At 55.2% G+C, this 27,393-nt stretch overlaps 1 protein-coding gene across 2 annotated transcripts; it reads left to right on the top strand.

Annotated features, from left to right (window-relative positions):
* On the top strand, window positions 5,248-26,935 carry CCDC102A (coiled-coil domain containing 102A). Of its 2 annotated transcripts, none has more exons than XM_018062042.1 (9): window positions 5,248-5,341; window positions 12,740-13,503; window positions 16,097-16,320; window positions 17,980-18,088; window positions 20,422-20,538; window positions 20,841-21,050; window positions 22,643-22,813; window positions 23,816-23,919; window positions 26,311-26,935. In XM_018062042.1, the coding sequence occupies exons 2-9, from the start codon at window positions 12,901-12,903 to the stop codon at window positions 26,438-26,440; spliced, it is 1,668 nt and encodes a 555-aa protein (XP_017917531.1). In that variant the 5' UTR covers window positions 5,248-5,341; window positions 12,740-12,900; the 3' UTR covers window positions 26,441-26,935. The 2 variants fall into 2 exon arrangements, with proteins under 2 accessions (XP_017917531.1, XP_017917532.1); XM_018062043.1 differs by lacking the exon at window positions 5,248-5,341 and adding an exon at window positions 8,404-8,535.

Below are 27,393 nucleotides of genomic sequence, written 5' to 3'. Positions count from 1 at the left end.
CTACCCCCAGGGATGAGACAGGGATGCAGCAACAGAGAGAAACAGGCAGGTCCCAACACGGTCTCCCTCCTCCCTGCCCCCACGCTGGGGCCCCTGCGGCCTCCACCAAGCACAGCTCATAGGGAGTTCAGGTGGCCTTGGTGAGAGGAAGGAAGGGAGCTGCTCCTTGCAGGACAGGGAGACTTCAAGGAGGCGCAGGCCATCATGCAGGCTCCCACCCCAGCTGCAGTGCAGTGACTTTGCAGGGACACCTGTATGCTTGACCCCTTGCCCGCATTCCTGCTGGGTGACTTGGACAAATTCTCACCCTCCTCTGCACTTTGGTTTTCTGTGCCCATAACCCAGCCCTTGACCTCTAGGCTCTTCCTTCCTTTCTGAGTTCTCCTGGCCACCTCTAGGGTTGCATCACCAGCAGCTGCTCTCAGGGCCTAGGAGGAAGCTCTGTTCACCCCAAAAGCCCATTTTTCATTTTGGATCTGGGCCTGCCTCACTACGCCCTGCCTTTTGGGGGTGCTGGTTACATAGCCCTGCACTCCAGATTCTGGAACTCACTGCCAAGACACAACCCCAGCTCAAGGAGCCAGCAGTGGCTCCCATTACCTTTGTTGTCTAGCCCCATCCAGTCACTACTTCCACCCAGTTCAGGATGTGTTTGCCATTGTTGTTTAATCGCTCAGTCGTGTCTGACTCTTTTCAACCCCATGGACTACAGCACACCAGGTTTCCCCGTCCTTGCCATCTCCCGGAGTTTGCTCGAACCCGTGTCCAATGAGTCGGTGATGACATCCAACCATCTCATCCTCTGCTGCCGGCTTCTCCTGCTCTCTATCCTTCCCAGCATCAGGGTCTTTTCCAGTGAGTTGGCTCCTCGTATCAGGTGGCCAAAGTATTGGAGCTTCAGCTTATTCATCCCAGTCTCCCTGCTCTTATCCTGCTATGATACACACATACCTGGGCACACCAGCTCCTCTCCTTCCATTAGGGCCCATCTCAAGTCTTGCCTACTCTAGGAAGCCTTCCCTGCTTCCGGTTCCCCTATGGAACATTCCAGATGCTTCTACTTTGGGAAGCATGCCTGGCCCTTGTTCAGTCTCCCAGGCAGGGAGGAAGGCAAGCCACCTCTCACTCCCCACCCTGAGAGAGCCATCCCCAACCCTAGTGATGCCTCTCACTATGGGGGCTGCTCCCCCTGGTGATCTGCAGGAGGGCAGTAAGTGGCACCCCTGACAGGACATTAGATAAACTGAGTCACACCAGGAAAAAGTAATTTACTTTCAGTCTCTCTCAATCCCAGTGACATCCAGGAGAAGTGTCTATTTAGAACTAAATTATCTCTAACCCCTTTCTACCACTGCCTTTGGTCCTTTCGATTTTCATTCTTCAAACTTATATTGGACATAGAAAACAGGATATCTGATTTTTAGTGATTCTTTTATTGTGGCAAAAATATACATGAAGTTTACCATATTAGCCATTTTTAAGAGTACAGTTCAGTGGCATTCAGTACCTTTATAATTACCATCACCACCCTCAAAGCTTTTCAGTCTCTGGAAACTGAAACTTTGCACCCATTAAACACTAATTCCCCATTCCCCACCCCCTACAGCCCCGAGTAACCACCGGTCTACTCTCAGTCTCTGTTTGACTACTCCAGGAACCTCCTCTCAGTGGAATCATACGATGTTTCCTTTTGTGTGTAGCTTGTTAACTTAACATGATGTCTTTATGGTCAAGCTATGCTGTTAAACATATGTCAGAATTTCCTTTAGCCTCCTCTCAAGGCTGAATAATATTCTTTTGAATGTATAGACCACATTGTTTATCCATTCATCCACCAACAGACACTTAGGTTGCTTCTATCTTTTGGGTACTGTGAATATGCTGCTACGAACATGGGTGTACAAGTTGTATTCCTTTCTTAACAAAGTGAGGGTTTCTAGCTTGATTGAGGATGTTGCTTATTTCCATGACATTTATTTTTATGACTTTCTTCTATTTACAGCAACTGATAACATTTCCTATTTAGCCTAAAATATACATCTGTTCTTAAAAAAAGAAAAAAAGTGAAATGGTTTAAGGAAAAATGCCAAGTAAATAATAGCACAAGAGTTATGTGTTGATGGCAAAAAGTGGTGGCAGAGACAGAGGACAGAGAACTGCTGATGTGTGGGAAATACTAACACAAGCCTCAATGGAAAACCCTAAATCGGGGAAAGAAACCCTTAGCCGGGGCACTGGGAAACTAAACCAGATTAGTGCTGCATCCAGTAGGCTGCCAGGAGGTGCGGTTTTAGCAACAGGAATGAAATGGTAAAGTTGCAAGTCAGATCTGGGCTTTAAGACCTCCCAGCGTGTGACTGGAGTCTGTCGCTTGGCTTCTAATCCCCACTTTTCTCACGATGAGATGATGGTAACACCACCAGCTCACAGGATGGCTACGTGTGCACGCTCGCTCAGTCAGTCCTGTCCTACTCTTTGCAACCCCATGGACTGTAGCCTACCAGGCTCCCTTGTCCATGGAATTTTCCAGGCAAGAATACTGGAGTGGGTTGTCCCTTCCCACTCTAGGCAACCTTCCCGACCTAGGGATCAAACCCACATCTCTTGCCTCCCCTGCTTTGGCAGGTGGATTCTTTACCACTAGCACCACCTGGGAAGCCCTGGCTATAACACTGAGCTAATTCATGTGAACTCCCAAGCCTATGGTCAGGACACAGCTTGGTTCTATGAGTGGGTAGCTCTCCCTCCCTCAACCCCTGCAACAGACATGCCTGGGACAATATTTTTGGTTCTTCTCTTTGAGACAGATAGCTCTATCATGATGATTTTATAACTGGGACTTCGCTGGTGGTCCAGTGGTTAAGACTCTGGGCTCCCAAATGCAGGGGGCATGGCTTCAATCCCTTGTCAGTGTACTAAGATCCCCTATATCACATGATGTGGCCAATAATAATAATAAAATAAGCTGAAAAATAACAATTGGAGGTTAGGTTCACCATCAACTCAGCCTCCTCCGTCTTCTTAATGCATATCCCCACCTTTAGAAACTCTAGGAAAGAACTCTGGGATCTTGGTCCACAGCTGTCCTTACTGGTTGTGAAACTCTGGGTAAGTCTCAGCCAACAGCCTCAGTGAGCATTTCCCCAAGTTTAAAATTGGGGTGTTCCAGCTGTCTGAGTACTCAATATCTGAATCTCACAGGTCCAAAGTACACAGTAAGCAAAAGTCAGCCACTACAATATTCACAGGTCAGTTCCCTCTCAAACCCCACCTAGTGCCAGCAAAATCTGTCCCGAGTTGATTGTCAGATGCTATCAACATTCAACCGTGCCAAGACAAAGCACATGGTTATGAGCGAAACTACAAATCCTGCAAAAAAGCGTGGGATTTCGTGAAGTGGGTGTTAAGTGATGCTGTGGAAAAGGAGCAGCCACCGACCACAGAGGAAGAGAGCTTCTGTAAAAGAACGGACCAAGAACTTGCAGAGAGAACTGTTCGACTGTCACAGGATTGAGTGAACCCAGGTGTGAAACTCTCAAATATGTTTGCAAAAATGATCCTCTTGCTGCAAAGAGCCAATTCTTCATTGATGCTACTGCATGCATGATAGTAACCATAATCTAAATACAGGTTCTTTACCATCTTTACCATCTGAGCCACCAGGGAAGCCCCCAAATACAGGCATACCTCGGAGATATTTCCAGTTCAGTTCGAAGCCACCACAGTAAATCAAAGCTCACGATGTATTGAGTTACATGAATTTTTTTGGTTTCCCAGTGCAGGTAAAGGTTACGTTTACACTATATTAGTATAGTAAGTGTGCCAACAGCATATGTCTTTTAAGAAGTACATAAACCTTAACTTAAAAATCTTTATGGCTAAAAAGGGCCTTCCCAGGTAGTGCTAGAGGTAAAGAACCTGCCTGTCAATGCAGGAGACAGAAGAGACGGGGTTTGATCCCTGGGTGGGGAAGATCCCCTGGAAGAGGGCATGGCAACCCACTTCAGTATCCTTGCCTGGAGAATCCCATGGACAGAGGAGTCTGGCAGGCTACAGTCCATTGGGTTCCAAAGAGTTGGACATGACTGAAGTGACTTAACACGCATGCACATTGCTAAAATAATGTTATCATTTGCACCTTCAGCAACTGGTAATCTTTTTGCCAGTGAAATATTTTTAGGGTTATCAGAATGTGACACTGAGACACAAAGTGAACAAATGCTGTTGGTGCCAACAGACTCGCTTTCCACATGAGAGCTGTACAAACCTTCAATTTGTACAAAACAAAAACAGAAACACAGCATCTTGCGAAGGGCAATAGACAGACATATGCCTCTATTGTTAATTATCAATTCAAACTAATTTATCTTCTTTATTTTTAGTTTCTTCCACGTAAAGACTCAATACAGCAAGGTTCCCTCCACCACAACTCTGAACTTCTGGTCCTCCTTTAACACGAATTCACCTCATCGGCCTTCCAGGGGACAGGATGTGGTAAGAAGAGGGCTGTAAGGCGACCGCTTCCCCCTTTCTCGAAGTAACCACAGACACTCACTCTCAAGGGAGGAAGCCCCAAAGTGGCAGGGCGCACGCAAGTACCCCTCAAGGTGACTGCGTGGGACCGGCCCACCCCTCCCCTAGCCAGTCGAGGCCGGCTCTGCGCAGGAAGCACCCTGGCACATCCGAGAAAACCTCCACCCGGCTCCACCACGCTTCTCAACATGCGCGAGGCTACTGTGGTCCATCCTTCTGCTGCACAAAGGGGAAACTGAGGCCCGATGGGGTGCAGGGACTTGCTGCTCCGCATCCACTCGGTGGCAGAGCTAGCACTGGGAAGAATGTAGGTAACAAAAGTATATAAGCTTGGTATACAAGCTGCACGTGCTGAGCCCGGGACAGACGGTGCCCACTTCGGCTGCTGGGCGCCTAGTACGTCATTGCCGCTCAGGGAAACATGAGGCAGGAAAGCCGACCCCACGGGGCCCCCAGACCCGGCCTTCCTTCCCCCTTCTCTAGGCCCAACGCCGCGGTGGGGCCTCCGTCGGGGTCCGGCCCGTTCGGTGGCGATCCCACCAACTCAGCCCGCGCCCCTCTCCCCAAAGTTAGGCGCGGGTCCCCCACCCAACCAACTCTGCGGGCCAGGGTCAGAGTGGGGCCGCATCCCGCCCGGGCCCCACCGCCCCCGCCCCGCCGATTCCTCTCTCTCCCCTCCCCCCGGGAGGGAGGAGGAGACTCCGCGGCCCTCCCTCGGCCCTCCCGGCGGCGGCCGCAGCAAGCCCCGTGCCCGCTCCGCCCAGCCGCGGCGGATCGGACGTCCGGAGCCCGCTGGTCGCCGGCCGAGGTGAGCGGGGGCGGTAGTGCAGGGGGCCGAAAGCCACGGCGTCCCGGGAACTCCCTCCAGGCCAGGAACCTTCAGCGGGAGGGAAGGGGTTAAGTTGCGGGGCGTGCTGGAAGAGGAGCAGCGGGAGCTCCCGCGTCCGCAGCAACCCCCAAACTCCGAGCAGAACTTCCTAGCCCCCTCCGCAGGCTCCCCTACCTCCGGAGCCCCAGCCTCAGGAGTGGAAGGGGCTTCAGGAGTTGGGGGTGGGGGGAGAGCAGGGCCGCCCTTGAAAAGCAGCGGGCTGGGGCCAGACCCCAGGGGGGCGGCGGCGGCGGCGGGCGGGGGCGGAATTTGGACCTCTCCCGGGGGACCCGACGTGGTCACCATGGCGAATGCGGGACGGACGGGCGGCGCGGGCCAATCGGAGCACGGCGCCCCTGGTGGCTGCCAATGGGGGGCCGCGCGGCGGGGTGGGCGGGACCGCGTCTCGCTGGGCCGGGAGACCCTCCTCCCTCATCCCACCGAGGCTGTGCTGGGGAGGGGGAGAGGAAGTGAGGATTTAGGCGACTCGTGGTCGTGGGAGGGCAGAAAGGGAATGTCTGGAAGGAGTTGGGACAGGTGGAGCGACGGCTTAGTGTTAGGAGAAGGGAGTGGGCCTCCGTTGTCCCACTATTAACGATTGTGAGAACTGGTGATGTCCTGCAAGCCTCCTTCCCCACCGCGGCTTCAGTTTCTCTGTCTTAAGTGTGGGTTATGTAGGGCTGTTGAGGAGGTAGGATTACTTCGTGTCGGCACAGATTCTGCCCACTGGTTGGACAAAGCTTTTAGGTATCTTGTTAGTGCCTCTCTCCATCTTACAAGTAAGAAAACAGCATCAGTGAGGGCGTGGCCTTGCAGGTATCAAACAGCGTCACAGAGGTACAGATGGGGCTCCTGAGAAGTCCACTGTACTAGAGTGTATAGTTCAAGAAGTTGCTCAGAGCCCCGGGGCTGGGGTCCACCCCATGAAAACCTCCCATCCTCTCCCAGCTGTGCTTGGCCTGATGACTGAGGACCCCATGGTGTAGGTGGTCCCAGGGGCACCTTGCCCCTCAGGTAATCAGAATCCAGGAGAGGAGGCATCCAATCCCAGCAATCCAGCGCCCCCCCCCTCACCCCCCGCCAAAACACACCCAATTTTGCTGCTGGTCCTTGATGGGGACCAATAGCTGTACCTCTGGATCTCAGGTGGCCCATTTGTAAAAAAACGAGTTATGATTAGTGGTCCAGGATATCTTTGGCTTCTCTGAGATGGAGGTACCTGGGAACGGATTAGGGGTGCCTACCCCCCAGGGCTCAGGTTCAGCCTACAGGCTCAGCTTGCCTCCCTCTCCTCTCCTGGAGGTCCAGTGACGGGAACACGGGTGACAGGTCAGAGGGACAAGTGCCCAGTTTGTGGGCAGACCAGCCTTGGGCCCTGCACTTATCCAATCAGGCTGTCCTCTGTGGTTTCCTGCTGGGCTCTGCTCCCTGCCCACAGCCAGGCCTGTGGCCACAGGCCAGCCCCACAGCCCCACCTGAAAGGTTCTGGGAGGTTATAGAGGGTTTCTGAGCTGGAGGGAGGAGTTGGGCCATCCCATCCCATCCCACACCCACCCCAGCCCCCTAAGCTGGGCCCCATCTAGGCCTCAGCACTGCTTATTCTTTTCACTAGATATGAGCCATCAAAACACAGTAAGGACAAAATAAACTTGTCCCCCTGCGAGTCAGACCCCCTCAGGTAAGAGGCCTGATCCTTGACCTGGCCATGAGATGACCTCTGACTTTGACCTTGGCCACAGGCTCTGACACCCCTGTCTCAGAGCCTGACCCTAAAGTGACTCCTGATCCTTAGAATGGTGCAACCCTCCCTGATTACGGGGAACCCCTAGCTGTCCATCTTCCACCCATCAGCCTGGGAAGCATTAATGCAGCATCTGCTGTATGGTGGGCCCTGTGCTGACAGCCAGTGAGTCCAGGATGCCCTTGTGGTTTCTCAGTGTGGCCACTGCTGAAGAACAGGAGGTGCCATTTTGGGAGCATACTCTGTGTATGAGGTTGGGGAAGGCTACCCAGGGGATCGTTACCCAGGGGTAGGTCCTAAAGGATGTGTAGGAGGTACTGCTAGAGAAAGGAGAAAGAACATTCCAAACAGGTCCACTAGAAGCAAGAGCCACCAGTCACTTTGCCTAGACAAGGCTGATAAAGGCCTTGCCTGAGGCAAATATCCAGTCAAAACATTCTCCTGTCCTGGCCAGCAGCTGCCTGGAGCAGTGAGGATGACTGTGGGGCTGGGGTTCAGGAGCTCTTGAGTCCCATGCGGACCTGTGCATGCTTGCTAAGTCACTTCAGTGGTGTTCTACTCTTTGCAACGCTATGGGCCGTACAAAGCCCACTGTGCTCCTCTGTCCATGGGATTCTCCAGGCATGAATACTGGAGTGGGTTGCCATTCCCTCCTCCAGGGGATCTTCCCAACCCAGAGATCAAACCCACATCTTTTACATCTCCTGCACTGGCAGGTGGGTTCTTTACCACTAGTGCCACATGGGAAGCCTTCCCAGGTGGCTCTGCTACCCAGTTAGGGGGATGTGAAGCCATGGTTCTGCTTTCTGCTCTCCACCCCACCAGCCAACTTTGAGCACCTCCTGTGTGCAGGGCCTGTGCTAGTGGCTCCGGGTGGCACAGGTGTCCTGCCTGGGTTGGGGGAGGACTGAACTGCAAGAGGAGAGAGGGCAGCTGGCCAGGTCTGGTTCTGGAAGGCTGTGGGGATATACTCCCCTGGCAGAGTGGGGCTGGGGAGACCAAGGCATTTCCGGGAGGTGGTGGAACTGAGCCTGAAAGATGGGTGGGGTTTCGGAGTCTGAGCTGGGCATCCTGAGTAGGGGATCAGGCTGAGCAGAGATCTTGAGGGTTTGAGCAGGAATAGACCCGTCTGGCTGGTGCTGGGGGTGGGGGGTGGGCACAGGAGAGGGGAGGGTGAGTGGGAAGGACTTTCTGGGCCTGTGGAGGCTGGTACCTCCTCCACCTGCTCCATGGGGAGTGGTGACACACTGCAGGAATCGGGAGGCCACCCCACACACATACGCACACCCCAGGGGAGGAAGACACTGAGCCTGGCGATGAAGGGCAGGCAGGGTAGGCAGCGGGAGGCAGTCTCTACAACTGCCAGCTGAACCTCCATGCTGCATCTCTCTTGGTGAGTGTGTATGTTACCAGGGCTTGGTGTGTGTATGTCTGCCCCTAAAGCTGTGTTATGTCAGTGGGGTGGGGGTAGAGGTGAGGGGAAGCATTGCTAGGCTGCCTTTGAGTGTGAGGCAGGGTTCCTGGTGTGTCCAAGGGTGGGCTTCTCCAGAAAACCAACCTTGGGACACCCCACCCCCATCCATTTACACATGTGTGCACACACACCCTTCAGGGGACCTGGGCCTGCAGGAAGAAAGGCAGGAGGCCTGTCCAGAGCCTCTCTGACCCCCCTCCTCCCCCAGTCCCCCCCACCCCTCCCTTAAGCGTGGGTGCCTGGAAGCCATTAGGGGCCTGGGTGGCGCCTGCCCTGGCCCTGCACGACAGGCTTGGGATTCCTGGAAGGAGCGGGCCACCCCTCCCCAAGCCCCATTCACGCCTGGCAGCTCCCAGAGGCGGAGAAGATGTGGCAGCAGCCCCCTCCCTGCCGCCCTCTCGGTTTAGGGGCTGCAGGAAGGGCCCAGGAGACAGGGGCCTGGCCCCAGGGACCCCCGCCTCACCACCCCCCATTCCCAGCACAGCTCTGGCCTCTAGCGAGGCCGCCGGACTGGCACTCAGATTTCCTGCCTCCTTCCCCTCCCCCGCAGGCTCTCACATTGTTTTTCTTTTCCAAGAGCTTCTCCATGTGGAGCTGGGCCAGGAAACTAGGGCGAAGAGGACTGCGAGTGTCTGTATATGCGTTCGTGTGTTTGTGTATATGCGTGTGTGCATTTGCCTGTCTCAGGGATGAGTATGTATTTTTGCGTGTCTCTGTGTGTATCCGTGTGGGCATATGTATGTCTTCAGGTGTGTCTGTGACTCTGTATCTACAAGGAAGCATCTCTCTGAACATATACATAGTTGTTGTGTGTGCCTATGGGGCCACCTCCGTGTATGTGTGTGCCTGCCCATGACTTTATATTTACGTGTATGGGATTGCTTATGTGTCTGAGTGTGCACATGTCTGTGAATGCACGTGGGATCTAGGCCAGTCACCTCATTGCACAGGTGGAAAGATAGTCACAGTGGGTACTCAGCCTTCCAGGGATCCCTTGGGGAGTTGGGTGTACAGGGAACTGAAACCTAAGCCCAGAGGGCTGTGTCTGGGGGCGTAACCTAGTCTGTGCAGGTGTTGGGGTGGAGATAGACATGTTTGTACATATGGAACTATGGGTGGTGACACAGCATCACCAGTTACTCAAAATATCCCACGCTTGGATGGTTAAAATGCAAATCCCTACTGAACATGATTCTCTGAGGAGTGAGGTCCAGGAACTGCATTTTAAGCTAATGTCCAGGTGAATCTGAAGGACTTCTTGCTCTAGAAGCCCTGGCCTCCCTCACCCCTCACTGCAGTTCTACCAGGGGGGAAACTGAGGCCCCATATGGGGCAGTGGTTTACATGAGACTGATGACAGAGCAGAGACTAGAGCTGGTGCCTGGTGAAGGAAGACAGACGGTAAACTAAGGGCAAACGCACTGGAGAAATATATTGGAATGGCCACAAGTTTCGTTCTGGTTTTTCCATAACATCTTAGGGGAAAAAACTGAAGTAAACTTTTTGGCCAGGCCAATAGTAGGATCACTGAACCATGCTAAGGAACTGTGACTGCAATAGTCATTAATTTAAATGAACACTGGTCCACAGTGGTGGAAAACCTGTGATGCTTGGTTATACTGGTGAAGGCAAGAGCAGGCAGAGCATTGGAAGCAACCAGAGACGGCTCTGCCTGGAGAGACAAGAACGAGTGAGGTAGCTGGAACACTGAGGGCGTTTGGGTGGGTGTAGCAAGGAGAGAAGGGACAGGGTGGGCAGTGGGGACAGTGAACAAGTGGGGGAATCAATGCGTTTTTGGTGTTGGAGCCTTTGAGAGAGTGAGTTTGGAATTGACTGTAGGGAGGGGAGGGGTCACAGCTACTGGTAATGACAAAGGTGGTGGCCACTGGCACGATCCGGTTTGTGTTTTTAAAACCTCACTCTGGCTGCTGCTCTTGAGGATGGATTTGAAGGAGGGAAAAGGGGACAGGGGGATGGGACAGGGAGAGTGGTGGCTGCCGTCTCCCCAGTGGGAAGTGATGGTGGCCTTGACAGGTTAGCGGTTGAGGAGGAAGAAGGTAGGTGGATCCCTGTGATGTGTGGCAGACAGACTGGCAGGACTTGGAGGTGGAGAGAAAGCCAATTCTAGGATATTCCCCACAAGGTGAAGTAGTAAAGAAGCACCCTTCTCCCAGAGAGGGCATCCAGAAGGAGGCTCCAGTTGTGGGGGAATGGAGACAGGGAGTCCCATTCGACCAAGCTGAGTCTGAGTTGTCTGAGGGACATGTGAGTGGTTCTGGAGAGCAGCCCAGGCTGGGAGAGAGACTGGGGGTTACTGCGGATGTGGAGAGATGGCTTAGGCAGGGGCAGCCAGAAAGGAGAAGGCGGCCAGGACTGGGGTGATGCCAGCACTGCAGGGATGAGCCCAGGTTGCCAACTAGGGAGGCTAATGGGGGACCGCTGGAGAACAGGAGGAAAACCCAGAGAACATCCCGGGAAGGAGAGGTGCAAGAAAGGAGGGCTGGAAGGTGCCCAGAGCTCGAGAGGGCATACATGCAAGAGTTGAGACATGCCCAGAGGGTAGGGCAGGGGGGCTGGAGGCCAGGCTGGTAAGGCTTGATGAGAGAGGGTGAAGGAGGTGCACGGAGGGGGAGACAGCAAGTGTGGCCCACTCTGGATGGGCCTGGAAAGGGAGGAGACAGAGAAGGGAGGTGAAAGTGCCAGGAGAGACTTCAGCAGGGAGCAGGCTCCTTGGAGGGGGATCATTGGTTGGGGTGGGAGAAGCTGGATGGGGGGGCCTTTGACCCAAGGAGGGGAGAGCCCCCCATCCTCTTCAGGGCAGAGAGGAGGGGGCTGTGGGGCTAAAGGCAGGACAAGGAGGGAGTTCCAGCCTGACAGCTCCTCTTTTTACCATAAACTGTGACATCAGATGTGCTGCCAAGTGGGGGGCTTAGAGGCTGGAAAAGACTGATGAAGGGACACAGCCAGACAGTACTGGGACACTCTTCCAGGATGCTGAGAGTCCCACCAGCAGTGCCCTGATGGGTCACCCAGAAAAGGAAGGAATAACGATCAGGGCAGGTCTTAGGGGCTGCAGTGAGGCTCTGAGGGTCAGGCCCAGCTGAATGGGGAAGGAAGTATGAGATAGCCCAAGGAGCTGTCGGTGGTCAGCATGAAGCCACTCTGAGGGAGAGCGTGGCAGGCTGGGGACAGAGCGGGGCATGTGTCTCACTTATTTTAAAAGAGATGTGGCCAATGAACAGCAGAGCTCAGTGGTCGGCATGGGGGGACACCTCACCACACTGCACGGCTCCCCCATCTAGACCCCAGCTTACTTCCATCATACCACCAGTGCGTGCATGTATTCACCAGACCCACGCCAGTGTTTGGACTTCTGGATGGTGTATCTGGATCAACTCCAGGGCTTACTTTTGCTGAGTCTCCCTTTCCTCTTCAGTAAATGTCTATAGCTGCCCTCGAGTCTGTTGAGAGGATAGCTCACATAGGCATGGCCTGTAGTTGGCCCTCCATAAATGTCATTATTATTGTCATCATGTGCTGGGACAAAGACCAAGAGCCAGCCATCCCCTGCCCTCAGCAAACTCACAGCCTGGGGTGAAGATGGGCTGCTCACAGGGACACAGAAAAATAGTACAGTGAGGCTGGCTGGTGGAGACCTGGGCAGGGGCTGACCACCTGGCCTGAAGGGTCCCGGAAAACCTCTTGGAGAAGACGCTATTTCACCTAAGTTTTAAGGATGGGAAGAGTCAGCCCAGCACAGGAAGAGGCTGGGAGGGGACTCCTGGCAGCAGGGCATTCTGGGTGGAGAGCAGTATAAGCCATTCAATGCGAGAGATGGGACCTGAAGGTCAGGGACAGCAGATTAAGGTTTCAGATCAGCGGTGGCTGCTCCAGGGGGAAGGGACTCAAGGGGGTTATCTGGAGGCCAGTGAGGAAGCAGCTGCAGGCCCTGGCTCACCATTCCAGCCTCCCTGGGGCTCCTGGAGGCGCCAGTTGCACTCCTTCCACCTTTGCCATGCTGTTCCTTCTACCGGTGATGCCGTTCCCTTTGCTTCCCGTGGCTGAGCTTAAGGACATGGGCGGTTGGTGGCCACCTCCAAATAATGGTTGTGTTCTCCCACAGGTCGGAGGGAGCGTCCCCCTCCCCGTAGCCCGGAGAGCACCCAGTAGCAGTGGCCATCATGCACAGTGATATCGCGTCTGCCACGTGTCCGCCGCGCCGCCTCTGAGTCCGGAACTTCCAGCCCAGCGCCCACGAGCCTGCCAGCCCCCCGCGGCCACGCCATGAGCCACGGGCCAAGCCCCCGGCTGGCCGAGTCCCCGCAGCTGTCCAAGGGCAGCCTCCTGACCATCCTGGGCAGCCCGTCGCCCGAGCGCATGGGGCCAGCAGACTCGCTTCCTCCCACGCCTCCCAGCGGCACGCCCTCGCCAGGGCCGCCGCCTGCGCTGCCCATGCCGCCGGCGCCCGCGCTGCTGGCCGACGGGGACTGGGAGAGCCGCGAGGAGCTGCGGCTGCGGGAGCTGGAGGAGGCGCGCGCGCGGGCGGCGCAAATGGAGAAGACCATGCGCTGGTGGTCGGACTGCACCGCCAACTGGCGCGAGAAGTGGAGCAAGGTGCGCGCCGAGCGCAACCGGGCGCGCGAGGAGGTGCGCCAGCTGCGCCAGCGCCTCGACGCGCTCACCAAGGAGCTGGCGGGCGCTCGGCGCGAGCGCCAAGAAGCGCAGGGCGAGTGCGAGGCGCGGGGTCGCGAGCTGGCGCGGCTGCGGGGCGCCCGGGGGACCGCGGACAGGACTCCCGATGGGCCCGAGACGGAGCCAGAAAGGGAACAGGAGCCAGTGCCGGTGCGCGACGTCGGATCCGGATGCGAGAGACCGCAGAGCAGCCAGGTGCGCGGCGAGGGGCGGGGCTTCTGGGCGGGGCCTTCGCGCTGGGGTCCGGAAGTGGGAGGGGCTGATTAACCCGGGCAGGAGCTGTAGCTGTAGGGCTCAGAAAGGGAAGTGAGGGCCTGGCACGTGGGTAGGTATCACACCTTCTGGGATTCAGGCTCTGCCCTGCAGGGCCCCAGGTTACCTTCCTCCCACAGACCCCAAGGGCAGAGTGTCCCTGATTATGGTGGTCCCGCCGCTCCCATACCTGCCGCTGCTGCTAAGTCACTTCAGTCGTGTCCGATTCTGTGCGACCCCATAGACGGCAGCCCACCAAGCTCCCCCGTCCCTGGGATTCTCCAGGCAAGAACACTGGAGTGGGTTGCCATTTCCTTTTCCAATGCATGAAAGTGAAAAGTGAAAGGGAAGTCACTCAGTCGTGTCCGACTTCTAGCGACCCCATGGACTGCAGCCTACCAGGCTCCTCCATCCATGGGATTTCCCAGGCAAGAGTACTGGAGTGGGGTGCCGTTGCCTTCTCCGTCCCATACCTGAGTAATCAACAAAACCAACAAATCATCCTCTCTGAGCAGGAGCAGGTTGTAAGAACTTACCTCAAAGGCATCCATTAGTCCCAGAGCTGAATCCGTTCATTTAGTCAATTTAGAGAAAGGAGTAAACATTTTAACAGATGTCTATCAAAGCTGAGGGAGGGGCGGGTGTCAGGGCAATGGGAGCACAGAAGGAGGTCCCTGAGCCAGGCTCTGAAGAGGGAGCTTCACCGCAGCTTTTCTAGAAGCGGTCCTATTTGAGCTGAGATAGGAGAACTTGATGGTGAAAGTGCAGGAATGCATTACAGGTGATGGAAATTCTGTGCAAATAGCGAGAGGCTGGGAGTGCTTGGTAAATCTGGGCAAAGCCTCCATCGTTCCATGGGCACCCTTACAAAATGCTAGGCTCTGCATACACACTACCTAGTTAATTCTCAGGGCAACCCAGGAAATACTGGCTTTACAAATGAAAACACTGAGGCGCTGAGACGTCAATTACCAGTGGCTCCCAGCCGGTGACTGGAGTCGCTGGGAGTTGACCCCAGATGAGCTTCTCAGCCCATGGTGATAATAATTAGGCTATCTGGAACATTAATCATATGTGAGGAGGGCAGCCTCCTCCGAACAAGCAAGACTCACCTGAAGGCCGTCTAGGGACCGAATCTAGGCTCAGGTTGCTCCCAGCTCCATCCCCAGTCATGCCAGCTCCTAAGAGTCTTCAATGCCCCCTCCCCTCTCCTACCTGTGGGCTAGAGTGGGCACTGCTGCCTCCTGGTGGCTGAAGCCCTCTTCCCCAGGGCCTGACTGGTGCTTGCAGGTGACATTTCTTGCTCTTCTTTGGGGAAGAGGATGAGCCTCTGTATATCAGCCAGCCTCAGACACTTCCTGTCCTCTCCGTGTTCGGTTATGAGGCACCCCAGGAGGTGGCAGGTACCACAGCAGGAGCTCGGAGGATGCAGCCTGAGTTTGTTCTCCAGCCCAGCCATGTCTGTGCTCTGTGACCCTCCAGCAATCCCCTTCTTCCCTCCCTGGTTCCTCAGTTGGGAATTGGAGCTTTGGACCAGATGGCCTCAGAGGCCCCCACCCAGACAGTCTGAGATATAAGAGGAGTAGAATTTCACTCCTCAGGCCCACTGTCCTAGTCTGGATAGGGAAACTGAAGGTCAGTCGAGGAAGGGACCAGTCCAAACTCATCTGGAATGACTGTGGGAGAAGCCGGGCTGGGACAGAGGCCATGGGTATCTTGGGTCTGTGGTCAGAGGCAGGCCGGGGGTAGACAAGGGCAGCGGGGAAGAGGAGGCTGGCAGGGAGGAAGAGGGCTCAGGGCTGAGCTAACCGACCCTCACCGCTTTCTGTCTGGGAGCTGGTTCTGCGCCAGAGGCCGCCTTCCTGTGTATCTTTCACTGTTGTGGCATAGTCGCTCAGTGGTGTCTGACTCTTTCGTGACCCCATGGCCTGTAGCCCGCCAGGCTCCTTGTCCATGGGATTTCCTAGGCAAGAATACTGGAGTCGGTTGCCATTGCCTTTTCCAGGGGATCTTCCCAGTCCAGGGATTGAACCTGAGTCTCCTACACTGGCAGGCAAATTCTTTACCACTGAGCCACCAGGGAAGTCCATGCATCTTTTACCACGTCACTTATCATGTTTCAGGTAATCCCATTGAAAAGTGGGATCTTTGAGCAGGAATCCCTTTTGAGGGATCTAGTCCTTATTCCTTGTAGGAATCCCTGCTTCTGCATTCATCAGTGTCCCACCAAATATTTGCATACTTCCAGCAGCAGAGAGCTTACCACCTCTTCTGGGGGATCTTCCAGGATTCAGGGAATCTGAGTGGCTGACTCTGTGCAGTTCTAAGCAGCGAAGGGGGAGGGTGCGGCCCTCCCTCTCCAGGGGTGGAGAGGCAGGCAGCAGAAGAGGAAACGGGGGTCCAGAGGACTGTGTGACTTGCCCACAGTTACCCACCAAGCTGATGCCAGACCCTGGACCTGGGAGAGGCTATGATGAAGGCCAAGAGGGTGAGGGCTCAGCGATCATTAGTCCAACCTCTGCCTGGGTCCCCACAGGAGCTGGAGCTGGTGGAGAGCCTGCTGAAGAGCAGACCAGAGGAGCCTGAGGGCTGCTGGGAGGTGCGCAGTGCAGGGGCTGGGGCCCCACGGGGCAGCTCAGGCCGCCAGGAGCGCAGCCGCCTGCCCTGGGAGGACACCACCGTCGAGGAAGATGCCTCCAAGCTGACCGCCCTGCGGCTACGGCTGGATGAGTCCCAGAAGGTGCTGCTCAAGGAACGAGAGTGAGTCCCGGGAGGCAGGCAGGGGCTAGGGGGTGGGCCAGGCCATACCAGGGCCTCCTCGGAATCACAGAATCAAAGTCCGTGTCACAGAAGTTGAGACTCAATGAAAGGGAATGGGACTTCCCCTTTGAGTCCCATTGATTCTCGGGACTTGAGAACAGTGGTACTGTACCCAAGGACCCAACATGAGGGCTTTTTAAAATTAATGCAATTAATATGTGTCAGGGATCTGGGTCAGGCACTGTGCTTGGTGAGGATACAGTTATCCATGAGACCAGCAATCCCTGCCTTCGTGCAGGGAGAGTGCCATGGGCAAAAAATCTTAGCAGGGAAGGAGGGATACAGGGACTGAGAGGTGGAAGCTGGGAGTTTGGTTTTGGACATGTTGAGCTTGATTCAGCAGGAAGGCATTTGGGGACGTGAATGAGTCTATAGAGTTCACAAGACAGGTCTGGGCTGGAAGTAGAAATTCAGGAGTCATCAGCGAATAGATGATGCTGAAAACCATGAGCTGGGGTGAGAGTGGATAGGGCAGAGGTCAAAGGATGGGGCCCTGGAGCCCACCAGCTATAGAATCAGAGGAAGAGGGAGGCAGCAAAGGATACAGGAGAAGGGAGCCAGTGAAGGGGAAGAGGAAGCAGGAGGAGCCGTTTCGTGGATGAGGGAGCAGTCAGCTGGTCAAGTCGGAAGAGGACTGAGCTCTGACCAGTGGGTTTAGGACTCGGAGGTCACCAGTGACCTTGATTGGTCATTTTTGCCTGATCATGGAGAGTATTTAGTAACACCCCCTTTTCCACCCAGAAATTAAACACAAAGATGGCATAAGATAACTACACACAGAAATCTTTTAAAAATCAACACAGTGCCCTTGTGAAGGTAGAAGCAGAGATCACGGCCATGCTCCTGCAAGCCAAGGAGCGCCAGATATTGCCACCAGAAGCCAGGGAAGAGGTATAGAACAGATGCCCTCTCACAGCCCTCCCGTGGAACCAACACCTCGGTCTTGGACTTGGAGCCTCCAGAACTGAGATGCTGCATTTCTGTTTAAGCACAGTGAACAAAAATCAACCTGTTGTACTAACTGAAATGTAAAGGAATGCTAAACTCTCAGAATGGGAGGCCAGCGCGGTGTGGGGGTTGGTCATGAAACACTGCATGTGGCCAAATAGCCATGGCGCCTCCTGCACATTCAGGGCAGAGTGAAGGGTGAGGGGCGTGAGAGCAGTTTATGGGGCTCCCACCCAGTGATGGTGACAAGAAGGGACTCCTCCTTCAGAGAGTCCCGGAAAGTGCTTTCCAGCTTTTCCAACTGCAGAGCTGTGTGTTCACACCAAGTCAGCATAAAACAGATAGAGGGGAGTGGTGGTATTATTTGATGGATGAGCCCAGGGCCCGGTGCCCTGGAGAACCAGACACTCTCCACAGCAGGGGCTGGACTCCCACAGTTGTGTGGAGGGTGCAGCTCCAGGAGATTGCACAACCAGGTTGCCTGCCACAGAGAGGGGTGCCAAGGCCTGGGGTATGCAGCAAACCACCGGAAGCCAGGGGAGCGGCATAGAACAGATTACCTCTCACGACACCTTGGTCTTGGACTTGGAAGGGACTGGAGGACTCAGCAGAGGGCCCCAGTGGGCTCACCCCCACGTCTCCCCTCCCCAGGGATAAAATGGCACTGAGCAGGAACATCGAGAAGCTGGAGGGAGAGCTCAGCCAGTGGAAGATCAAGTACGAGGAACTGAGCAAGACCAAGCAGGAGATGCTCAAGCAAGTGAGTCTCAGAGACCAGGGTGGGCTTCCTGGAGAAAGCAGTACTGTTGTCATTGAATTTCAGCAGTGGGAATGGGAGAAAGAGGGGAATTCAATCATTCACTGTCAAGCACCAGCCCTATGCCATGTGGTGATCTGTGGACTGGGGCAGGAGGTGGAGGAGGGGTTGTGGGGAGAACACCAACAGTAACCAGGTAGATAAATTCAGAAACTGTGAAATTCAAAACACAATCAGAGAGATGAGGTGGTGGGTCATAGAAAGGTCTCTCTAAGAGGGTTACATTCAAGGCAAGACCTAAAGTGATTAGAAGAAGCCACCGTTGAGAAGAGATGGAGGCAAAGTTCCTGGCAGAGGGCACAGCAAATGCAAAGGTCCTGAGGCCAGGACAAGCCTAGTGGGTTCAAGAAATAGAGGCCAGTGTGGCTGGAGGGTAGTTAGTGAGAGATGAGATTGCAAGGGGATCCCACCAGCCTTGTAGACCAAGACAAAGGGAAGGAGTCTGGATGTTCACTGGGCACATAGTGGGTACGAGATCTTGCTAGAGCCTCACAGCAGTCAAGGAAACATACTTGGTGTCCCCATCTTACAGATGAGGAAACTGAGACTCTAGGTGGCAGAGAGGAAATTCCACCCCTGCAGTTTGGAAACTCCTGCATGCTGGGGTCCGGAGAAGGCAATGGCACCCCACTCCAGTACTCTTGCCTGGAAAATCCCATGGATGGAGGAGCCTGGTGGGCTATACAGTCCATGGGGTCGCTGAGTCAGACACGACTGAGAGACTTCACTTTGACTTTTTACTTTCATGCATTGGAGAAGGAAATGGCAACCCACTCCAGTGTTCTTGCCTGGAGAATCCCAGGGCCGGAGAAGCCTGGTGGGCTGCCGTCTATGGGGTCCCACAGAGTCGGACACGACTGAAGCGACTTAGCAGCAGCAGCAGCAGCAGCAGCAGCAGCATGCTGGGGTCAGACTGGGCTTCCTTTACTGCTTCCCTGTGCAGACCCTGATGGCCACCAGGGGGCGCAGCCACCCTGCTTTTCCAAAAGATGGGCAGCTCACAGACCCGAGCCTGAAACTGCCCTGAAAGATTGGTCTTTAAGTAGAATCTCTTTAAGGAGTCTCCTAAAAAAAAGCTTCCCAGACCCTGCCCTCACTCTCCTGAATCAGCACCTTTGGGGCTTAGGTCCAGGAATCTTTTTAATCTTTTCAAATCGTGTAATCATTTGAAGAAATGTGAGACCCAACTGTGCAATTTTACAGATACATAACTATAAAGATTCTCATTGGTATCTGGGTTTTTCTTTTCCATCAACATTGCATATTTAAGGTTCATTCATGCCATTGCAATGAGCATTCCTCTGACAATTTTCTCTGCTCTACAACAGGGACTCTGTACTATTTCAGATCACCCCAGGCAATTCTGATGTGACCAGCCCCACACCCACAGGCAGACCTGCATTCAGATCCCCTGGGTGTGTTCAGCCAGTGTTTGCTGAGGGTGCCCAGGCCATACACAGAAACGAAGGCGGGCAGACAGACATGCTGTCTCCCAGGCTCACGTTCTTGGGGAGGTGGGGGGATGGAGAAGCACCCCTTCTAGGCAGGGAGGACAGGAGAGGCCTCCCTGAGGAGAGGGCATTTAGGCCAAGGCCTGAGAGTGAGAAAAGTCAGCCCTTCACCTCGGAAAGAGGGCAGCGAGCAGAGGGAAGCACAAGTGTGAAGCCTGCAATGGACAGGAGCTTGCGAATTTGAGGACTAGAGAGGAGGCTCAGAGAGCTCTGGGGAGGGGGGATGGGCGATGCGGTTGAGCGGAGATGGCTTTGTGGGACCATAGGGAAAGGTCGGTTCTTAGGGAACCTGGGATTGGGATATGATTGGCTGTGTCTTTTTTTAATTAATCAGTTTATTTTTTGGCCACACAGAGTGGCTTACTTATAGGATCTTAGTTCCCCAACCAGGGATGGAACGTGTGTCCCCTGCAGTGGAAGCTCAGAGTCCTAACCACTGCACCACCAGGGAATTCCCCTGGGTTTATCTTTTTTTTTTTTTTTTAAGATAAAAGGGCTACTGTTGCAGAAAATGGGTTGACGAGAGAAAGTCAGAGGGCAGGAGGAGGGCACCCAAGAATAGACACTGGGAGGCTGGATGATAATCAGGGAGAAGGTGAGAGATGTCGGAGGAGGCAGATGCGTTCAGATTCAGGGTCTGTTCTGAATACCCTGTGGCCCATTTGGGCACCACGTGAGGCTCCTTGCTGAGCCCTCCGGCACCAGCGCCCACCCCTCCCTGGAGCTGGTGGTCCTCACCTAACCAGCCTGTGCTGTATCACACAGCTCAGCATACTGAAGGAGGCCCACCAGGACGAGCTGGGCCGCATGTCCGAAGACTTGGAGGATGAGCTGGGTGCGCGTTCCAGCATGGACAGGAAGATGGCGGAGCTGAGGGGTGAGGTGAGGCCACCGGCAGGGCCCAGGGTCTGGGGGCACCCGGGGGGCCCTGCCTCCATCAGTCACTCACTCACAGAAGGACAGGAACCAGCCACAGCCCTGGGTGCTCCAGTCTGCAAGGGGTGGGCCTCTGTGGCTCACACCCTGTGCGTGTCAAATAAGCCCGGGTTAATTATAGCTGCTGCAGCTGGACTTGCTTCCTGGAGCCAAAACAACTGCTGGAGGAGGTGGTGAGGGGGAACCTCCCGCTCGGCCGTGCCGGTCCCCTCCCTGTGGACCCCTCCCGCTGTCCTGCCCTGTTGCAGATGGAGCGGCTGCAGGCGGAGAACGCCGCTGAGTGGGGTCGCCGGGAGCGGCTGGAGACGGAGAAACTGGGCCTGGAGCGGGAGAACAAGAAGCTGCGGGCGCAGGTCGGGGACCTGGAGGAGGCGCTGGCCCGGCGACGGCGGCAGACGGCCAGCGCGCTAGACTGCGACCTGCGGGCCAGCCAGGCTGCGCTCTTCGAGAAGAACAAGGTGGGGTAGTGAGGGGGGCTGCAGCGAGGGCTGGGGCAGACCACCTCCTGGGCATCCAGCTCCAGACCGCAGGGGGCCAGAGATCCTTGAAGTAACGACTACAGACCAAGGAGGTGATTGCCTGCAGCAGCTCCTCCTGGGCACCCGCCGTGGGCCAGGCTCAGTGATACCACCATTATAGCTGGGTTTGTGGGGTACCACTGTAGGCCAGGCTCTGGGCTGGTGCTTTTTGCCCGTGTTATGGAGAATACTTGGCGACGTAGTGGTAAAGAATCCACCTGCCAACCAGGAGATGCAGGTTCGATCCTAGGGTCAGGAAGATCCCCTGGAAAAAGGAAAGGCAACCCACTCCTGTATTCTTGCCTAGGAAATCCCATGGACAGAGGAGCTTGGCAGGGTACAGTCCATGGGATCACAAAGAGTCAGACACAACTGAGCAACTAAACACAACAACAGCAGTTAATCCTTTCAACAGCCGTTTCATTGGTCCAACAAATGTTTATTGAGCTCCAGCTGCGTGTAGGCCTTGCTCTAGGTGGTGGGGACACAGCCGTGAACAGACAGGAGGGACATGGCCTCCCCTCGTAGAGCTGATAGCTGAGGGGGATATAGACTCCGTCACACGCTTATGCTGGTCACACAGCTCCGTGGCTCTGGCAGGGAGAGAGAAACAGGGGATGCCCGGTGACCTGGCTGAGGCCCAGGTCCTGGGGAGGCTTTCCTGAGGCAGTGGCGTTTAAGCCCAGGTCTCCAGGGAGAGCAGACATTGACAGTGGGCTGATTCCAGGAGGAGATTTGGAAAATGATGTGAATGAATGTCCCATGGTGACAGGGACCTGGAGCTTTGGAGGAACAAGGGAGGCTGGTGTGGCTGGAGGAGAGCAGGCAAGAGGGATATGGTAGGTGAGGCAGGAGGCCTGAGCCACCTTTGAAAAGTGAGAGGTAGGTGCGATCAAGTTGTGGCTCTGAGTGCTCACTGGCTGCCGGGTAGAAGACGGATGAGAAGGCAAGCGAATGGGGAGTCTGGGCCATTTCCTGGGGGCAGCAGGAAATGATGGAGGCCAGGACCAGGCTGAGGTTGGTGGAAATGGAACAGAGAATGGATTCAAGAGGCCATTTCACAGATGTGAAGACTGAGGGCTCAGAGAGCTCCCAGAGCTCAGGTGTGGACAGCTCCTCTCCTGGCTGCTCATCTTCCCAGCCACTCTGGCTTCAGATCTCTTTGCTTCCGAAACGCACTCCTCAGCTGACCCAGAGCTTTAATGCCATTTATACATCAAAGAGCCCTGACTTTGTCCCTCCCCAGAAAACGAGACTCAGCTCAAGTAGCCTACTGCACACCTCACGTCGTCTCCAGCAGGCACCCCAGAGTTCCATGTCCAGAACGGAGCCAGCACTCCACCCACCTCCCCCTCATCACCCCCAGGCCTTCTCACCTCACTAGATGGCACCTCTAGCCTCCAGCTCCTCCCCCAACTCTAGTGCTGGCATTTCAGAGAGGTTCCAGGGAGAAGGGACCCCAGTACCCCCAGAACCACTTGACCTCGTGGACTTCCCAGCATAAGCCCTCCTCCATCTCCGCTCTCCTGCAGGAGCTGGCCGACCTGAAGCACGTGCACGGCAAACTGAAGAAGCAGTTCCAGGAGAAGGTGGCGGAGCTGGCTCATGCCAACCGGCGGGTAGAGCAGCACGAGGCCGAGGTGAAGAAGCTTCGGCTGCGGGTGGAAGAGCTCAAGAAGGAGCTGGCCCAGGCTGAGGACGAGGTGAGCACCTGCAGGGCCCAGCGTGCAGCCTGCAGACCTCGGCTGGGCTCAGTGGGGGTGGAGCTGCAGGGCCCTCCTGTATTGCTCCGTGCTGGGTCCCCAGTGCCTGGTACAGGCCTGACTCTCGGGAGGCACTCAGGAGAGAGTGGGTGGGTGACAGGTGGTGTGTGGGTAGGAAGATGGGAAGAGAAATGGACAGATAACGTAGATGAGTGGTTGAGTAGATTAATGAATGGATGAGTGGGTGGATGTGGAGTTGGTTAAACGGACAGGATAACTCCATGGATGGATGAATAGATGGATGAGGGGATAGATGGACAGATGGTTGGGAGAGAGGAGAGATGGATGGGATGTAACAACAGATGTCTGATGGGTGGTTGGATGGATGGATGGAGGAAGGGGTAGGTAGATAGATGGGTGGATGAATGGATATGTGGAAAGGTGGATGACTGAGTGGATAGTGGAAAGGTGGACAGCTGACTGTCAGTGGGTGGAGGAGTGAATGGACCGAAGGAAAGAAGGGCAGAAGGATGGGTAGATGGGGAGACGGGTTTGGAAGAGTGGAAGGAGACAAGGGTAGTATGAATGGGTGGCTGAATAGATCAATGGATGGTAAGTGGGTTGGTGGATGTCTCCATAGGCAGATGAATATTTCCATGGATGAATGGTCAGATGGACAGATTCATGGGAATATACGGGTAGGTGGGTTGATGGGTGGATCAGTAGCTTGGGGCATTGGAGGATGGGTAGATTTGGAAGGGAGAGGCAACAGGATGCCTCTTCTTTTGCCACAAGAAGAGGCAAAAAAAGGATGTTCTCCTGGAGGAGCTGGGCCTCCAGATGATAGCATTTGAAAGGCCTCGAAGGAGAGACAGGAATTGCTTTCGAGGAGGATCATTCTCACAGAGGAACAGCAGGAGTGGCTGGTCCACAGCAGACGGCAGGGCAGGCTGGCCCAACCCAAGGTGACTCCTATGCTCTCGGCCCCGTTCACCCCCGCAGTTGGACGAGGCCCATAACCAGGCGCGGAAGCTGCAGCGGTCGCTGGACGAGCAGACGGAGCAGAGTGAGAACCTGCAAGTGCAGCTGGAACATGTGCAGTCCAGGTGGGCCCAGCGTGCCGCCCCCGGGGCGAGGACTCCCAGCTGGGACGCACAAACAGGGCAGGGGCGCTTCTAGCCCAGGGAGGCCCAGGGTCGGGGTCGGGGCTCCAGCCGAATGGGCCTAGAGGGGAAGACAGGGAAGGAGGAGATCCGGATGTCCTGGGGCCAGAATCCTGTCCCCTTCAAGCAGGAAGGGCCAGGGCTCGGAAACCAGGGAAGGGAGTGCAGGAAGTAAGACCAGCTGGGAGCCTTGGAGTTGTGTCCTGCAGCCAGCGGATATAGAGAGAGCAGCCAAAGAGGTCAGGCCCAACGTGGGGCAGCAGGGAGGGCGGGTGGATCTGGGCAGTCTCTGATGAAGAAGGACAAGCAGCCCGCAAGGTCCTCCGGCTTGGGTGACTCTGGACCAGCTGGGGTCTGTGGGATCTCGGCCCTGATGGCAGCCCGGACCCCTCAGCTGCAGACAGGACCCATCCGCCTCAGTGAGGGAGGACCAGGAGGTCTGGGGGCCCACCCAGCACGCTCTGCCTCCCACTCCATCTCAACACCCCGAGAGTGGCTCTCTCCCCCGGACTCCCCTTAGAGCTGGGGTATGTCAGAGAATGTCTAGTCTAAGCCCCGCCCCATTTCACAAGCTTCCACCTGAGACTGATTTCCTGTGCCAGGCCAGGCCCTTACTTCCATCCTCTTATTTCATGGAATAGACAGCGCCCAGTCTCTGCTGCTAAGATTGGGTGGTGGGAACTCTGGCTCGACACTAAGTAGCTGTGTTATTTTGGGCCACTTACTTAACCTCTTTTTTTTTTTTTTTTTTTTTCAGAGTTTCCTCATCTGTAAAATGGGGTTGATAACAGTTTTTATTACTTCTTGATTGTGGGAATTAAATGAGCTGATCTGTGCTTATAAAAGGACCAGGCCCGTGATAAATGCCAAATAGTAGTAGAGCTTTAGTATTGGGGTCAGATATTGTGCCATGGTTGGATAGCATCACCAACTCAATGGACATGAGTTTGAGCAAACTCTGATAGAGAGTGAAGGACTGGGAAGGCTGGCGTGCTGCAGTCCATGGGGTCGCAGAGTCAGAAATGACTTAGCGACTGGTCAACAACATTGTGCTTTAAGAACCACGCTCCTAGGAGAGACAGGAAGGAAAATTTTTTTCTACCCCCAGGGGGCTGGCAAACGAGGAAACTAAGGCACAAGAGGGTTAAGTCCTTTCACCACCGCACAGGTGGTGGGTGGTCAGGTCAGATTGCCTCCCTGGCCATCTGCCACCTGAGCCCTTATTTACAGAGCATGTATTGTTATATATGTGCTGAGTGTCTGTGGCTAAGAGCACAGACTGTGGAGCCAGACCTGATAGCTGTGTGACCTGGGGAGCCAAGGCTCAGTTTCCCCAGATGCTTGGGATGTTGCCTATGAAGTGTCGTCAAGGAGCCCAGTCATGAGTGCAAGTCAAGCTCAGTGTCTGGCCAGCTCTGCCCACTCCACCCAGCCCCCGCCCCGTCTCCCCCCCGCGCCCCCCCACTCCAGCACATGGGCCCCTCACAAGGCCGCCTAGCCTCAGGGCCTTCCCGCAGTCTTGGCCACATTCTTTGGGAGCCATAAACTCCCAAAATGGGCAGGCAAGCTGGCTCTGCCCAGGCTCTCAAGTGCTTCCATGGGAAGGGCTGGGCTGCCCAGGACCGCTGCCTCATCTTATTTCCCAACTTTTTGTGCTTTAATGTTCCGGGGACAGCTCACTAAATCACCATGCAGTAATGGAGGCCCCCGCCCGCGCCCCTCCCTGCCGTGTTAATAATTCATGCCTTCCAGTAAGATGCAGCCAGGCGGCTACTCTGCTGGGGGTGGGCGCGGGGAGCCAGGGAGGAGGGGGGATGGGCATTTCCTCCACTGGCTCTTCTTAGAGGCAAGTCTGCCTCGTAAATTTTGGCTTTAGGAATTTTAATGTGGGGAAGAACAAGGGTGGAGGGCTTTCTCACTGACAGGGATGTAGGGGACTCAGAACCCCCACCCCTGGACTCTCTTCCTATGGGCTTTGGAGCCTGGCTTGGGTTCAAATCCCAGCCGCTTTACCTTGAACCGGCTGCTTCACCTCTTCAAGCCATCCCCCCTACCCCCCTACCTACTCCAGAGCCAGCCATCCAGTTCAGAGCCCAGCCCCTGCTCGCTGCTGTCTGTGGGACTTAGTGCCTCAGTTTCCCTATCTGTAAAATGGGAGTGACAGGAGCACCTCCCTCACTTCGGGGGCTTCTGGAAGGATGAAGTGAGACAAGGTAATGTTTGTGGAAGGCTCAGTCTGGTGCCTGGCAGCGGGAAGCTCTAGGGGAAGCTTAGCTGCTGTCAGCACCAGCGGATCAGGCTTGTCTCTGACCCGCCTGTCACCCCACCCCACAGGCTCCGCCGACAGCAGCAGAATGCCCCCCTCTTTGGGAAGATCCGCAGCGCTCGCTTTGGTGCCGAGGAGGCGGGGGACGGAGCCAGTGACCTGGACGAGGACGAGGACCTGCAGATCCAGGTGGCTTAGAGCTGCCAGGGCTAGGCAGGACTGGGCGCCACCCCCCAACCCTGGGTGCCCAGGCTGACCAGCCACTCGAACTGATACAGCTGTGTGTGCTGACTCTGGGAGCAGACCCCAGTCCCTGCCACAGACAACTTCCTTCTCTCCCACCGTGGGCGTTGGTGGTCCCACCTTAGCGACACTCCATGGAAGGGAAGCCGTGGCCTACATTTTATATATATATATATTTATATATATATATATGTCATATATATATTAGTATATATGCCTGGGGTCCTTGGACTTATTTGGTTTTATAGACACAGGACCACTCCAAGGCCCAGTCAGGTGCCCCCACCCACCCAGGACTTTGTTGCTGGGGGAGGGTGTGTCAAAGGAGAGCTGTTAGGGGCCTCCATCCAGGCTGCCTCTCTGGACCTTGGAGGTCTGGCAGGGGCTGTGGCTGTTCATAGTACAATGTGATAACCCTATCTTTTGTAATAAATGGAGTTCATGTTCTCAGGTGGAGTCCTGAGTGTGTGGCAGATGCAGGCACGCGTGTGGGGGACAGATAGGATCAGCTTGCCCTGCACCAAACCTGAGCTCGGGAATATCAATATGAAGTCACTTGAGTGACTTAATAAATGAATGAACGTGAGAAAGAATGAATGAATGAGCAGTGGGACTGATGAATGGTCTGGAATCCAGCTGCTGTGAGGGGAACGAGAAGAGATGGTGCATGTTTAATCTTCAAGAGACTTCAGTTCTGACTCCAGATGAATTCAGATATCTGCTCCGGCCCTTACTGGCTGTACAACCTTGGGGAAGTTACTTGTCCTCTCTGAGCCTCAGTTTCTCCATCTGTAAACTGTCTCATAGAGTCATCAGGAGAATTAGATGAGTTCACCTGGAGCTCAGTAAAGGTGAATTATAATTGAAATACTTGAAGGTATGCCCTGGAGAGGAGGGATTTGCCAGCT

Source organism: Capra hircus, chromosome 18 (assembly GCF_001704415.2).
Source record: "Capra hircus breed San Clemente chromosome 18, ASM170441v1, whole genome shotgun sequence".
Taxonomy (NCBI): domain Eukaryota; kingdom Metazoa; phylum Chordata; class Mammalia; order Artiodactyla; family Bovidae; genus Capra; species Capra hircus.
Note: the sequence above shows the minus strand (reverse complement) of the source record. Positions and strands in the feature narration are given on the sequence as shown.